Genomic DNA, 15255 nt, shown 5'->3' with positions numbered 1-15255 from the left:
TGTAAGGAAGCGAAAATTGTATGAATTTCCATCTAATTACGATAAAATATTTTTAATAGATTTTGAAATTTTATAATCTTATTTATTTTGCAAATATCCAGCCAATCTTTGCTTTTTATGTATACATTAGTTAACATTGACCTTATTTACCCGAATGTATCGTAAAAATCAAAATATTCAAATCTAGTCATCATCCCCACTTATAGTACTTAAACTAAATCTATAAATTGTGTGTGTTCCCAGCATACGTACCGTACGTCACCCACACACTCGGCGCCAGTGGACGTCACAAACGCGCTCGCACTGACGGAGTCAGCGCCGCGTGCGCCCTCCCCGCCGCCCTCTCCACCGCCCGAGCCTGTACCTAGACACTGCGTCGACGATATCGGTCAGTGCACACCACTCGATACTAAGGTCGCCCTCACACTCGGCGCCAGTGGACGTCACAAACGCGCTCCCCGCCGCCCTCTCCACCGCCCGAGCCTGTACCTAGACACTGCGTCGACGATATCGGTCAGTGCACACCACTCGATACTAAGGTCGCCCTCACACTCGGCGCCAGTGGACGTCACAAACGCGCTCCCCGCCGCCCTCTCCACCGCCCGAGCCTGTACCTAGACACTGCGTCGACGATATCGGTCAGTGCACACCACTCGATACTAAGGTCGCCCTCACACTCGGCGCCAGTGGACGTCACAAACGCGCTCGCGCCTCACCTACGCCTTAAAATTATAGACAGATGGCAGCACTTTATAGGACAAGATGCAGTGTTATTTTATAAGCGCTGGTTTTCCACTTACGGCAAGTAAACCCTTCGCTCGTACTACAAGATCCTAATCTATGAAATTCACAATATCAGTTCGGAGTTTGCCTCGGAAAGCTCGTGAATAGGTTGATCTCGTTAAATATTAATTGATCGTTACTGAGGCTATTTGGAGCAGGGTGTACAAATCATTCAAATAAACGGGCGGAAAACTTAACCCTACAGTAGATTTACAATAAAAATATGCTGATGATGACGCTAATATTAAATCTCTTTTGATGTATGGTAAACTGGCCGGACTCAAAACATAGATGCATGATCTCAAACCCACAAACCACAGTCTTTCTCTTCTTGTCTTGTCAATGTATTTTGTCGTCGTCGGAAAGGAACGTAAGAATATCGGTCACATTGGACTACTAATTGGAAAGAAACGACCTTTTCAATTAGTAGTCCAATGTGACCGATATTCTTATCGGTCACATTTAGAAGTCAGTGGAAAATGAAGATAGTTGTAGTAGTAGACAGTTGTATGATGACATTAATGATCTCGTCATTAGCAAGCCTAATTAAACTACTCCCTACAGAGCCAGGCCACCATCCTTTACAGGAAATAGGTAATAATGACCTAAAAATAATAAAACTCTTACAGAAACCGACACAGAGTACCAAGACGCCCACGGCGACGTCAACCACATTTGCACCCCAGCAGAAAACGTCGAGCCAAAACAAACCAAAAGCCGATTCCGAACAAGGATATCCCTCCACCACAGAGTATACAACTCGATACACCCGAACAAGGAGTCAGTCAAGGATAAAGCTCTGCAGCCAGTACAACCTCACGGTCACCATCATTCGAAAAATGTCAACCATCACCAATGCTGTGGCGCTTTTGGCAATCCCCATGTAAGACATAAATCTAGTAATTCCAGTTGTCATTTAATATAATTATCTCTCTAGTAATTAAATTATTGTATATATCATAGACGAGTATTGGGCTGCATTTTTCATACCGCAGAAAATACCTTGAGTTACACTAATTCAATGTAATTCAATCTCTTCTTTGGGTGATTGCATAATCTTTCAAAAGTTCAGACCCTCAATCGTCTAAGGCTTCATTTTTTTAAACTTCCTTCTGAATATGTTTAGGAGTCATGCCTCCAGTTTCCAGACACGCATTGAAAAACGCCTTTTACCTATGATTTATTTTAGCAAATAGTCACCGCGAAGCTAATAAAATCTATTACCTACCTAACTTGTAATTTAATACTTTATCGGTGTGACATGCATAATTATTTTTTTAAGAAAATATCCTAAACCTTATCGCCTTCTCTTTCGCTGCAATGATATGAAAGGGATAGCGATATTTTGGATCCGCTGGTATTGGTCGACAATGTCATATTGAAATGAAATGAAATGAAATGAAATTTATTGTTAAAATAAGTCCTTTTACAATGGTAAATTATTTATTTATTGTCTTCATGGCACCCATCTTAAGTCTAATGGAGTTTTAAATCACAAAGATTTTAAAGAAATTTCACTTAAACTCGACATACAAAGCCTAAAGACGTCTATTTCAAATACCTTTACAAGAACAAAAATTAATTACGGTGTTTTTATCTTCGGCCTAAAATGTTGGTAGTTTTTTATTATTTTAAAATTATTGATGTTGTATTACTATTAGAATTATGTATTACTATCTAGAATCATGTAGGATGACAGGATATTTTTTATATTGTACAATGTACATACCTTTATCTTGATGTATTAAATAAGAGATATGAAAAATATATTGACTGTAATCGATTGCTCACAAATCATGGGAAAAATTATGAAAAAAATAAAGTACTCACCGAGTAATATTCTCAATTTGTGATCACCTGGTTAGACGTCAATATTTTATCTAAATGTTAGTACGAATAGTAATAAATGCATCTAATCTATATGTACTTAATTCTCAGACCAATTATAGAAGGACCTGTATCACACTCATAGTCACGAACAAAATTGTCTGTCATTTTCTGAAGAAAACGAGCTTAGATTTGGTATATATCTCATACTAAATTAGAAGTTTTTTCCCGTTATTTACACCAATCAATTACACAGAAAGGTATTTTTACGGAGCTCTTTAACCGACTAACACGAATACAACTATTTAACATCGATTATATAGAGACAGTTTTTATAATCGCATTAGATCGTTGATCATATACTTTGACAGAAAAGTAACATCTAGCGAGGCAGGTCCTATACAATAATTGGTCTGAGACTTAATTATTATACCTACGTGTAGGTTGTTTGCACAAAATTACGACATTAAAAATAATACAAATAATTATTTAAATATGTCTATAATGTTAATATATTTTATGCAAAGTGTAGGCAATGTGATTTATATGAACAACGCTAGTCTTTAAAAAAAAATAGGTACCTATTTATATTTTTATGTGAAAATATTTTATTCAGTTTTTAAAAATGTTGTATATTTTTGACTTTGATTCATAAAATATTGTATTTAGATTTAAGTAAAGCGATGATCTTTTATTTTAAATTATTCCAAAGATATATCCAAACCTTAAGCTGTAAATATTCGTAGAATTTTTACAAATCTTGTATAAACTTTTCGATTTTTTGTAATCTACTTACACTTACACAGACAATAATTATTTTTACTTTAATTAAAAAAAAATTGATAAGCCTATCTTTGATAAAACAAATATTTATTTTTAGTTTTTTCCAGCTATGTAATAAATTTTTGCTTTTAAAATGAGCTTTACAGTTGACAATAGTAAATAGATCTATTTCTAAAAATCTAGCTGTCAAACAGTGATTTATACCATTTCTAAATATTATGTACATTTCATTAAGTGTTAAAATTTTTAACGTATCCACATAATGTATTAAACTATTTTTAATATCATAATAATTAATGTCTTTAGAATATAAGAATGCCTGGAATTGCGGTTTTTAGCTATTTTTGTGATTTTTTTTTATATTTTTTGTTATTATTATTAGCTTAAATTCCAGACTTTTAAAAACTAAATTAGTTTTTTAATGATTATCAGCAAGTGTAACCAGAATTAACCCATTTAAAGGTAAATTATCTATGTCGTGAAATATACAACTAAATTATATATTTTCTTTTGAATACCTATAGGCAACACTTAAAATATGGTTTTTATTACTTTTATCACTAAAAATCGCAATTTCGTGCTCAAAACACAAAATATTAGGCAAAAAAGACACTAAACATCACCTTTCTCAATGGATTATCCCAAAGTATTTAAATTAAACTCTAATTCTTTGGTCCATACTCCAAAGCTATTGCAGAATATGTGTTAAATACAGCTTATACGAAGTTATCTATATGTACCATATTCTGACAAAATAAAGAATGATTTTATTTGATTTGGTAATGAGATATGGATGTGGCAATGGGCGGGGCACATAGTGCGAAGAGCCGATGGACGTTGGGGTCCCAAAGTGCTGGAATGGCGACCCCGCACTAGTAAGCGCAGTGTTGGCCGACCCCCCACCAGGTGGACTGACGACATCAAGCGAGTCGCAGGGATTCGCTGGATGCAGGCGGCTCAGTATCGTGATGTTTGGAAGTCCCTACAAAAGGCCTATGTCCTGCAGTGGACGTCCATCGGCTGATATGATGATGATGATGATGATGAATGAGATATGGTGGTATTTTTTAGTAATAAATGCCTGAAATACCTACATTATAGTTTATGTACTTAATAGTTTTAAGCTGAAATCTGAAAGATTCACCAAACCGATATGTTAACTACCATGAATTAATGTTGTAAGTCAATTAGGAATGTTCTAGTCGTTTTGAGATTACAAACTACGAGTAAACTTACTTAAAGTACCTAATTTGTATTTAATCTGTTACAGTTCCGTTCACAAATAAGCGATAAACAATTTGTTTTGAACAAATTGAAATAATTATGTTAAATTATTTTCAACAACTAAATGAGTTGAAATTATAATTTTTAGTATCTACTCTCTAGTATACAAAAGTATTTATAAGTGAATTTATTGTTTTAATAAATGAGAAATTATCATTGTCACTATTGTGAAAAATAAATACGTTAATACTTATTTTTATTTTATTAGTATTGATCATCCTTGAATCTATAATAATATAAAAAAGCTGAAGAGTTTGGATAGAAGTAGGCGTTACTTTGCGGAAGTTCATCATGATTATATAATGATTTATTTATTTTGCTATCATCCACGAAAAGTCGACGAAACCATGCGACAACGTCACCCAGGTCCGACAAAATACTCTCTACGTACGTTTCACCCCGAAACCGGAGCATCCTCAGGAGATTTTGACTCTACAACGTGCAATTGCAAAGTCAATTGCACGCATGGGTTCGTCGACTTTTGAGTTGCTGAAGAGTTTGTATGTTTGATTGATTGAACGCGCTAATCTCAGGAACTACTGGTCCGATTTGAAAAATTCTTTCAGTGTTAGATAGCCCATTTATCGAGGAAGGCTATAGGCTATCTATTATCCTCGTATTCCTACGGGAACGGGAACCAGGCGGGTGAAACCGCGCGGCGTGAGCTAGTACAGGAATAAAATAATATAGCCTATGAAAAATAACTTGATTTTCTTTTGGTGAAAAAATTGGTTCAGATCCATTCTATTCTCTATCTCCATTCAGATTCTAGATCCAGAGATTACCCACATTTCAAAAACTTTACCTCTTTAGTACTACAGATGAAACGACCTTTCCATAAATTCCACGTTTTTATCGGGGGATCGAACCCAGGACCTCCGTCTTGTAAATCCACCTCGTATACCACAGCGCCACACAGGCCGTCAAGTTCGTTCCCGTCGTAGATAAAACACGCTATGTGTGCAGTGAGCCTAATATGTATACTCTGGCCTAAGTCTACTAGTGAATACAATCTTTTTGCTTAACTGGTCAGGAATGAGAATCTATTGATAATTAGGTAGATGATTTAAATTTAAAACATAGTATTCTTGATGACATAATAATAATATTATGTACCTACATCAAATTAGGTCAAGAATTTTATAGCTTTTCCCGAAACGGTAGGTAGTTTTTGAGAATTCTCGTTTTATATTACAAATATTACCTACAATGTAGGTAATATTCCTACATAATAGTAAATTATGATATAAGTGCGGTAAGTTGAAAATAACAGCCAAGGCGATATTGCTAGCTCGAGCCGTAGACGAGAGCTATAGTAAGAAAGCAGAGGCTGTAATTACTATTCGAAGCGCACGTATTTCATACGACGTTTTATAACACATTTGCAAGGAAAAACATTTAGAACAGGCTTTCTGAAAATGAATTTTGAAAAACACTATCAGATTACCACTCCAAAGCGGTGTTAAACAATCATTTCAGCCTCTAGGGGCTTAAGTAATTTTGTTTTTTTTTTTATTTTTGTCTGTTATAAAACGAAAAAGGTTTAATTCATAAATAGTTTATCTTTAATTTAATTTGAGTAATCTATAGATTTAAGAGTCAGTCTTAGACAATTTAAATAAGTCAGTACAAAGGTTTAATGATACAAAAATAATGACCTCTATAAAACAAAGGAGATTTTATTTGTAAATATAATCATTATAAGTGCGTACATAGTGAGTACGAGTACCTACTTATTTAATGTAAGGACCTGAATGTTTGTTAAAAAAAAATTAAATTGGAACGAAATGCAGCGTTCTTGCACTCTGCTGTGGTTCTTGTCTGTGGAATGAGTAATTTTTTTATTTGATTTTTATTGAGTTTTGCAGACGCAGCTGTCTGCAAAAAGAATTTTAACATTGAATATTGTACTGAATTATTTTATTTTCTCGCAATCGTAGTGAACAGTATAGTGTAACACGCGGAGTGAAATTCATTATAAACTCGGGTTCTATTTAGATTTATTTTTATCTCACAAAGTTCATTTTATTCATAAATTGTTGAGCACTTTTCTGACTTAAAAAAACTCTTTGTTAAGATTTAAAAAAGTACTGTTCGATTTTAGACGTATGATTAAGGTTTTGTATTACATTACGGCACATGTGCGTAATGAGATACATTACGATGTTGAAATTGGTGAAATAAGAGATAGTTTACGTGTTATAAAGGATATAATTAACAGCTGTTACCGTTTCAAAAACATTTATTAAATAAAAATAAACAAAAACCACGCAGAAGAAAACAAAATTCTTATTACCTACATAATCAAGACATTCGCAGCAATTGGCAGGAATATTTTTTATACATTTTTTACACTATAATAATAACTTAACAATAAAATACTTGATTCTTATCGTATGAATATTAATTTAAAACAAATTGATGTTAAAAAAGAAGTGCATAGGTGCACTTCTTTTATACATATACATACCGCAGTATTCAATTTAAGCAGATCAGTGAAACAGTAATTTTGCCTAACAAGCTTCAACCTAAGGTAGTGGGTTCAAGCCCAGTCCATTACACAATTACCAAACCCACCACGCAATCTATGCGTATTAACTTAGTTGGAGGAGACAGGGGTATATTGGACACCTTTAAAAGACATATTTAATTAGTTTTAACAATAAATCGTCAGATAGATCGATAGCTTATAGAAGACGGCTGTAATTTAATAAATGATAAATAAGTATGTAAATCTAATTAGGCACGTCCTATACTGTGCTCATTATTATCCATAAATTAAAGACAGATGCCATTTTAGTCACTTCTCAGTGCGCAATCAAGTCTTTCGACTGTCTGTGATTGTATTGTGTATATCTTACGTATCTTAATACAACACAAGCATAAACACGAAGTATGCGAAGGTGATGAAGTGCCAGGTAAAGATAATAATTTACATAAATAGTTATCGCCAAAGAAATAGTCGTCTCCGAACACGAGATGTATGACTGCACAGCGTAAAAAATATGTCTTAGTGGAGTATATCATAAAAACCTTCGCAATTTAGCGGCGGCAACTTCAGAGAAGTCTAGTTATTTGGCGAGAACTATACTAAAACGGATGTCTTATTCGAAACTCAATTCACTACCTTTCATATTTTGCTCGGCCCAATCGTCAAATCGGCGTGACAAATCATCTGACATGTAGTTCTTCCAATCCCCTATCTCCCCTTTCCTGATAAACCGTAAAGAAGTCTGTTCTAAATACGACTTTCCGAAGGATTTCTCCAAAATGGCCTCCAAGTTGACGGCACGGTTCGTCTTCATGTTAGCGAAGGAAAGATGGTCGCAGAGCTTCAACACGTCCTCGTCACTCAGCGTTTTGTTGAGGAAATCGGCCGTTCTGCGGACGACGTTAGGCAGATCACGTTTCATCTCTTCAAACTTGATGAATAGGACGTTTGGATCGTCACGCCGTTTCCAGAAACCTAGAAAGTGTTTGACATCATCAATATTTATAAATAAAATTGAAGTGTCTGTCTATAATATCAATTATAACTGTGCTTTTTTCAAGTGGTTCATCATTTATAATTAACAACCTATGTTCGGCCTCCTTTTAGAATGAGAGATATTAGGCTAATAGTCCACCACGTTTGCCCAATGTGGATTTGCAGACTTCACACACCTAGAGAATTAAGAAAATTCTCAGTTTGCAGGTTTCCTTACGATGTTTTTTCTTTACCGTTTGACACGTGACATTTAATTTCTTAAAATGCACATAAACTAAAAGTTGGAGGTGCATTTCCCGGACTAGATTCAAACCTACGCCCTCCGAAATCAAAGGTTTCATATCCATTGGGCTATCACGGGCCTTTAGTAAAGAATATTACCAAGTATATGATTCCAGACGGGTCCAAACGGCGCGCGGTCCCGTATGAAGAGGTCGCAGAAGTCCTCGAATGTGCCCTTGAGGCCGTGCACCAGCGAGCAGTAGTGGTAGTACGACACCACCATGTCCTTCGGGTTGCGGGACGTGTATATCACCTATAGCACAAATATGTATACTTATCAATAATAATTTTGTACTATAGATAAGTTACGTCCCTGCAATATCACCGCAAAAAGTGATCCGAATTTAGTGACTCCACTGAGCGCGCACATGCACAATTTTGTATTTAATTCCATTAAATATTTATCTAAATATAGTTTTTACACTTCCTGAACACACAAATCGATATAGTAGACGATATTTAGGTATTATTTGTTTAAATAGCGTTCGTTGTTTAATAAGCGACTAAATGAAATTAAGTCAATTTTCCACATTTGTCCGCTTCAGTTTTGATGCGCTAGTGTCCCATCTCCAGTATAAAATATCATTGAGACAAGACTTATAATACTCGTAAAATTGTAACAGGTCACATGCTGTACATTAAACATATTTTGAAAATTTGTATTTGAGGCTTACTAGACTAATAACCTATAGACCCTCAAAACCTATAACAATATTTCACTCCAAACTTAAACCACTTCTGTGACTATGTGAGCGAAAGAACTAATCTAATTACCCTCGTCGACACGCACACAAGCATACTTATCGTAGCGTAGCGATGCGACAAGGGCTCCCATTTCGGGGCACATAAAACGGCTTACGAATCCTGCGACTACACACTATCTACGTGTTATAAATAAATGGTTAAAGGGCTTTATATAATTGATACTGAAGTCAAAACTTTTTTTTATTTATTTTTTGTCTGCCTGGCAGTATTTTTATTGACCGGCCGTGAAACAGGGGTTGAAAGTTTGTACGGAAAGTTGTACATTTTTCAAGTTAGGTACATTAATAAAAATTGTGTATTTCTAGAAAAATACCAAAAATAATGTAAGAAATTAAAGATTTTTTCAAAAAATTCATAATTAATTTATTTTATGTAGGCTCACTTTATAAGCACTTTTGATACGTCAGTTGACTATTTGTAAAGATTCTACCACCGGTTCGGAAGGCTGGTTCTGCTGAGAAGAAACTGGCAAGGAACTCAACAGTTACTCTTTTAAAAAAAATTATACAGTATTATAATTAATTTACAATTGATGCCAGCATTACAATTTCAATAGTTTTACTTCCTGTGTAAAGGTGGAAGCTGATCCAACGGCCTCCAAGCACCTTTATCATTAAGGAACTCATCAATGGTGTAGTAACCTCGACTAAGTAAATGTTTTTAACACATTGCTTAAAGCTATGCATTGGCATGCTCATCACTCACACTCATCCATTTTCAAAATTATACCCCTACAGGGTTATAAAGAGGTTGAAGTTTTTTAAATATAAATCGGTTATATTAAACGATGAAAAATGGCTAAAAAAAACTATACTACAGCCTTTCTTGACTGTTTACCAACAAAGAAATTAGAAATGAAGGTATACATAATACAACGCATGTCATTTCATAACATAATTATTTTTCACTACTCTTGCTCAAAAACACTGTCATATTACCACTCCACAGCGGGGCTAAACAAGCATTTTAGCCTCTAGGGGCTAAAGTAATTTCGTTTTTTTAATTCTTGTCTGTTACGAGTACTATCATTCAATTTCTAAAATTCAATCATTAATTTAAGAACAAGTTAAAAATTATAATTATTATTAGGTGTGAAATGACTAGTGATTTATACCCTCATTTTTAATTTGTTTGTTGGTAAACAGTACTCATCAAGAAAGGCTGTAGTATAGACAAAACTCGTACCTTGGGTTTGACAGATCCGTCTTCGTTCAGTATATCGATCGGCAGCAGGTCCCAGGGCAGATGACTGCGGATGTAGCGAGGATGTGCCAGCCGGTACTTCACGAGGTCCACGGACGTGCCGCGGACGGACTCGTCGTGCCACTCGGCGTGCCCGTCCACCATGATGCAGGATAACTCTACTAGCGGGCAGCGGATCTAGGGAAACCATGACGGGGTAAACCAGTGATTCCCAAAGTGGTCTATATCGACCCCTAGGGGTCTATGACAAACTGCAAGGGTCTAAGTCAGCGAAAAAAAATTTGGGCGTCCATTAAATGAAAATGGTTTCCACGATAGTGGATCATAACACATTCACTGATAGTATCTATTTTTTACATCATATTATCTTATAATATCAAAACATATACATTATTTTGAAAGGAACTATGAAGTAGGGGGTCTACCCAACACGGAAAAACATGGCAAGGGGTCTACGATACAAAAAAGTTTGGGTAACTCTGGGGTAAACAAATACGTTGGAAATAATGGGGGTAATAAAAAGGGAATGCCCATCCCCGGCCCATGCTTACCCTAACTACCCGGCAATTTATTTATATTTAAAAAAAACTTGATGATTCTACTTTAATAATGAAATCATAACTTTATCAAAAAAAAGTTTGCTACAATGTTTTACGACATTTTTAATTCATCTATAAAGTTATGATCGTTGACCGTACGTACAGCCTGAGTTTTACGATATTTTTTGAAGACTTATTTGGTTTGTTTGTTCGTTTTCTTGTTAGAAAACTGAAAAAAAAATGATATATAAAATAATAATACTTCTTCAAATGTTACTTCTACTACTTTACATTTTTGACGGCCTCAGTGGCGCAGTGGATTTAGAAGACGGAGGTCCTAGGTTCGATCCCCAAACCTTAATCGGTCCAGGTCTGGCTGGTGGGAGGCTTCGACAGTGGCTAGTTACCACCCTACCGGCTAAGACGTACCGCTAAGCGATTTAACATTCCGGTACGAAGTCGTGTAGAAAACGAAGGGAGTGTGGATTTTCATCCTCCTCCTAACAAGTTAGTTAACTTCCATCTTAGATTGCATCATCACTTACCATCAGGTGAGATTGTAGTCAATGGTTAACTTGTAAAAAAAAAGCATGCACTATAGGTATAAATTATAATAATCTAAGATGGAAGCGGGCTAACTTGTTAGGAGGAGGATGACAATCCACACTCCTTTCGGTTTCTACACGACATCGTACCGGAACGCTAAATCGCTTGACGGTACCGTCTTTGTCGGTAGGGTGGTAACTAGCCACGACTGAAGCCTTCCACCAGCTAGACCTGGACCAATTAAGAAACCTCAATCGGCCCAGCCGGGGATCGAACCCAGGACCTCCGTAAATAAATCCACCGCACATACCACTGCGCCACGGAGGCCATCAAGTTAAATACCCTAGTTAAATACCTTCTGCACGCCACTCGTCACAGATTTGACCTTAGATGCACGTTAGAATATTACCTGTTGCAAAGACTTCGCTCCCTCGTAGTCCAAGTCGTGGCCGATCAGCCACACCATTTCTTGAGCCCAGGTTGAACCTGCACAAATTCATTTTACTTTTAACACTGCTGAGCTCGAGTCTCCACAGAATGAGAGAGGTTAGGCCAGTAGTCCACCACGCTGGAATGCACGCAAAGAATTAAGAAATTTCTTTGGTTTGCAGGTTTCCTCATGATGTTTTTCCTTCACCGTGATATTTAATTTCTCAAAATGCACACAACTGAAAAGTTGGGGGTGCATGCCTTGGACAGAATCGAACCCACATCCTCCGGAATCGGAGGCAGAAGTCATATCCACTGGGCTATCACGGCCTTCCAATAGCATACAGGTAAGTATTAAACCCCCCAATATTGAACAATATTCAATACTATCTAAATTAATTGTATCCAACCTTCAGGGTTTTTGATTAATTGGGACGTGTGCGTTGGGATTTGTTTGCAAGCAAAATTAAAAATTCATAATAATTATAATTGGATTTTTAATGGCAACATTTCAACTCTCTCTGAGAGGTCATTTTCAGGCCTATTGTGAAGAACAGTTACGAAATTAATTAACAATTAATTTAGTATCGTGGAACGCTTGGTCGCTTGGGTATTCTTTCTATAAATATTGAATCTATCTATCTATCTATATCTATATCTTCTATATCTATACATATAATAACTGGTCGAATTCTATACATTTATTCGCAATTTGAGATTTTACTTATACCATTTTTAACAACAAACGTTACCGTGGCATAACGGACGCCAGCGCCATCTAGAATCTATACTTATAATACGAATTCTGTACATTTTTTACAATAAAGATATTTTGAAAAAAATTGTTGGGGGGCATTATATAATCGATACTGAAGCTAAAAATATTTTTTTTCGATTTTTTGTCTGTCTGTCTGTCCGTTTTTATTTGTTATTCGGGAATCACGCTGAAACTACTAAATGAATTCAAATAAAACTTGGCACGGTTTAAAACCATAATACGGAGAAGGTTATAGAATATTTTTTTATTACATAAATAAAATAATAAGGGTGTGAAATAGACGTTGAAAGTTTGTATGGAAAATCTTTCATTTTTAGAGTTACAGTTTTAAAAATTTCTTCATAAATCATAAAAAAATATTAAATTTAATGGGATAAAAAAAAATTAAAATTCAAACTCTAAAGTAGTGAAATAGGGCTTGTAAGTTTACTTTGATTACCACGCGGACGAAGTCGCGTAATTATATATAAGTAATGAAAAATATTCTCACCAGTTCGGGGATACGAGCACATCCAAACGTCGTCATCCAAGACCTCCATATCCAGGATATCCTGACCGATCGTCATGTAATCAGCTGGCAAAATGACACGTCCAGGGTTAATCTCCACCATACAATCCTCCTTTTCAAACATACGGTCAATTTTATCCCCCGTCTCCTTGTCTAACTTCGAAAACGTCAAATTGGGTTTAGTTTTCATTTTTGACACTAATAAACCTAAACTTTATTGATAATAATTGGATGATGATAGATTTAAGAAATTCAAGAACACATTTGAAAGATTTTTTTTTTAATTAATTTTTTTTTTGTTGAATAGAAAAAGCGTCTAACTCTGAGCGGCAAGGAAAGTGAATTGGTCGCGTGCAAGCGAAGTGCATTGAATATTTTCCTCAAACACTCTCTCTATATTGGAGTGTTCTGAGTTTTCCAAATGACTCACGCACTTGAGAAAATTAACTAATAATAATTAATGTGATTATTTTTGATTAATGACTCGTATCATCTCGGTTTTAAATTACGGTCATTTTAATGCATATTTATGTAAATTTCGATTTAAAAAAAAGGGTATTATTTTTTTAATCAATGCGAACACTAAATACGATGGTAAATGTGTTTGTTACCTTTTTACGGCTAAGCACAAAGATTTTAACACCTTGGGAACACAAAAACTTTAAACTCGTGTTTAAAGTTTTTGTGGTCGTCACTTTTTATTCAATCACAAATACTCTAAGCATCAATTGGACCTCATCCAACGCCACATCAGTTTACCAATAATTCTTTAATTAATTACTACAATAAATCCTAGCCTCAATAGCTCAACGGTAAGAGCGGTTGGACTCATCACAGAAGGGTGGTGGTTCAATCCTCCTCCCGTTGGTCTATTGTCGTACCCACTCCTAGCACATTCTTTCCCGACTACTTAGAGGGGATCATATTATAGAGCCGTGATAGCCCAGTGGATATGACCTCTGCCTCCGTTTCCGGAAAGTGTGTTCGAATCTGGTCCGGGGCATGCACCTCCAACTATTAATTTTTCAGTTGTGTGCATTTTAAGAAATTAAATATCACGTGTCTTTAACGATGAAGGAAAACATCGTGATGAAACCTGCATACCAGAAAATTTTCTTAATTCTCTGCGTGTGTGAAGTCTGCCCATCCGCATTGGGCCAGCGTGGTGGACTATTCGAGCTCAGCAGTGGGTTAATAATGAAAATTAATAAAAAATATGGCAAATTTTCTTTAAAAAAAAAATGTAAATGTGTATATTCCAATCATTCTGTATATATCGTAGCATTAGCTTCCGCGGCTGGTGCATTTCCTGTCCAGTGAGTTGTGAGCCTATGCGTAGTTACGCAACATTATTTATTTCAAATGTAACTGCTTTCCGTGATTCTTCAGTGTAACAACCTACTATATTTTTAATTAGCGTTAACAACATATATTCGGCTCACTGTTGAGCACAAGTCTCCTCTCAGAATGAGAGGGATTAGGCCAATAGTCCACCACGCTGGCCAAATGCAGATTGGCAGACTTCACACTTAGAGAATGAAGAAAAAGTGCGAATTTACTCGTGATGTTTTTCCTTTGTGACACGTGATATTCAATTTCTTAAAATGCACTTAACTGAAAAGTTGGAAGTGCATGCCCTGGACAGGATTCGAACCTACGCCTTCCGAATCGAAGGTAGAGATAATAATTATTCATATTTATTTATATGCTAAATATGGGTAACAGATACAATTCATAATTAATTCAAAATTAAATATTATTATTGGATCCTTGTGGACTACGGAACCCTAAAGTGGTTCATCACCTTTCAGTGGCGTGCATAGGGTTGGCGATCAGAGTATGAACTAGAAAATTAACCAAAATGTGGAAAATCTACACTGAGAAAAAAATCCTGGTGCGCCATACTTAAAATACGTAACAAACTAGACACTATTACGCTTATAGCCGGCACTATGTTGTGTGTATACAACCTCCCTGTGTAACATGATGTTGCTTCTAAACGGCACAGTAAGCTGCATCATTACTAAGTATACGGCTATTG

At 35.7% G+C, this 15255-nt stretch overlaps 2 protein-coding genes across 2 annotated transcripts in view; one reads left to right on the top strand and one right to left on the bottom strand.

Annotated features, from left to right (window-relative positions):
- Positions 1 to 4851, top strand: part of LOC112054000 (soluble guanylate cyclase 88E) — an 83574-nt gene extending 78723 nt beyond the window's left edge. Inside the window, exons 15-16 of the mRNA XM_052889042.1 lie at positions 244 to 388; positions 1413 to 4851. Of these exons, the coding sequence (XP_052745002.1) occupies positions 244 to 388; positions 1413 to 1708 (441 nt within the window). The 3' untranslated portion in view covers positions 1709 to 4851. The remainder of the gene's footprint in view (positions 1 to 243; positions 389 to 1412) is intronic.
- Positions 4852 to 7032: 2181 nt separating this feature from the next.
- LOC112053991 (luciferin sulfotransferase) lies at positions 7033 to 13560 on the bottom strand. Its single transcript, XM_024093622.2, has 5 exons — positions 13197 to 13560; positions 11909 to 11985; positions 10397 to 10591; positions 8546 to 8699; positions 7033 to 8143 (listed from the first exon to the last, which is right to left on the bottom strand). The coding sequence occupies exons 1-5, from the start codon at positions 13402 to 13404 to the stop codon at positions 7782 to 7784; spliced, it is 996 nt and encodes a 331-aa protein (XP_023949390.1). The 5' UTR covers positions 13405 to 13560; the 3' UTR covers positions 7033 to 7781.
- Between the last annotated feature and the right edge of the window lie 1695 nt (positions 13561 to 15255).

The sequence above is a fragment of the Bicyclus anynana genome, chromosome 24, assembly GCF_947172395.1.
Source record: "Bicyclus anynana chromosome 24, ilBicAnyn1.1, whole genome shotgun sequence".
In the NCBI taxonomy this organism is placed as follows: Eukaryota; Metazoa; Arthropoda; class Insecta; order Lepidoptera; family Nymphalidae; genus Bicyclus; species Bicyclus anynana.
This window is presented reverse-complemented; position numbering and strand designations above follow the sequence as displayed.

Coding starts and splice junctions, on each gene's coding strand:
- LOC112053991 (XM_024093622.2), bottom strand. CDS start 13,404: ATGAAAACTAAACCCAATTTGACGTTTTCGAAGTTAGACAAGGAGACG. Junction 8,700..10,396: donor ACGGATCTGTCAAACCCAAG/GTACGAGTTTTG, acceptor TTTGTGCTATAG/GTGATATACACGTCCCGCAA. Junction 8,144..8,545: donor CGTCTGGAATCATATACTTG/GTAATATTCTTT, acceptor AACACTTTCTAG/GTTTCTGGAAACGGCGTGAC.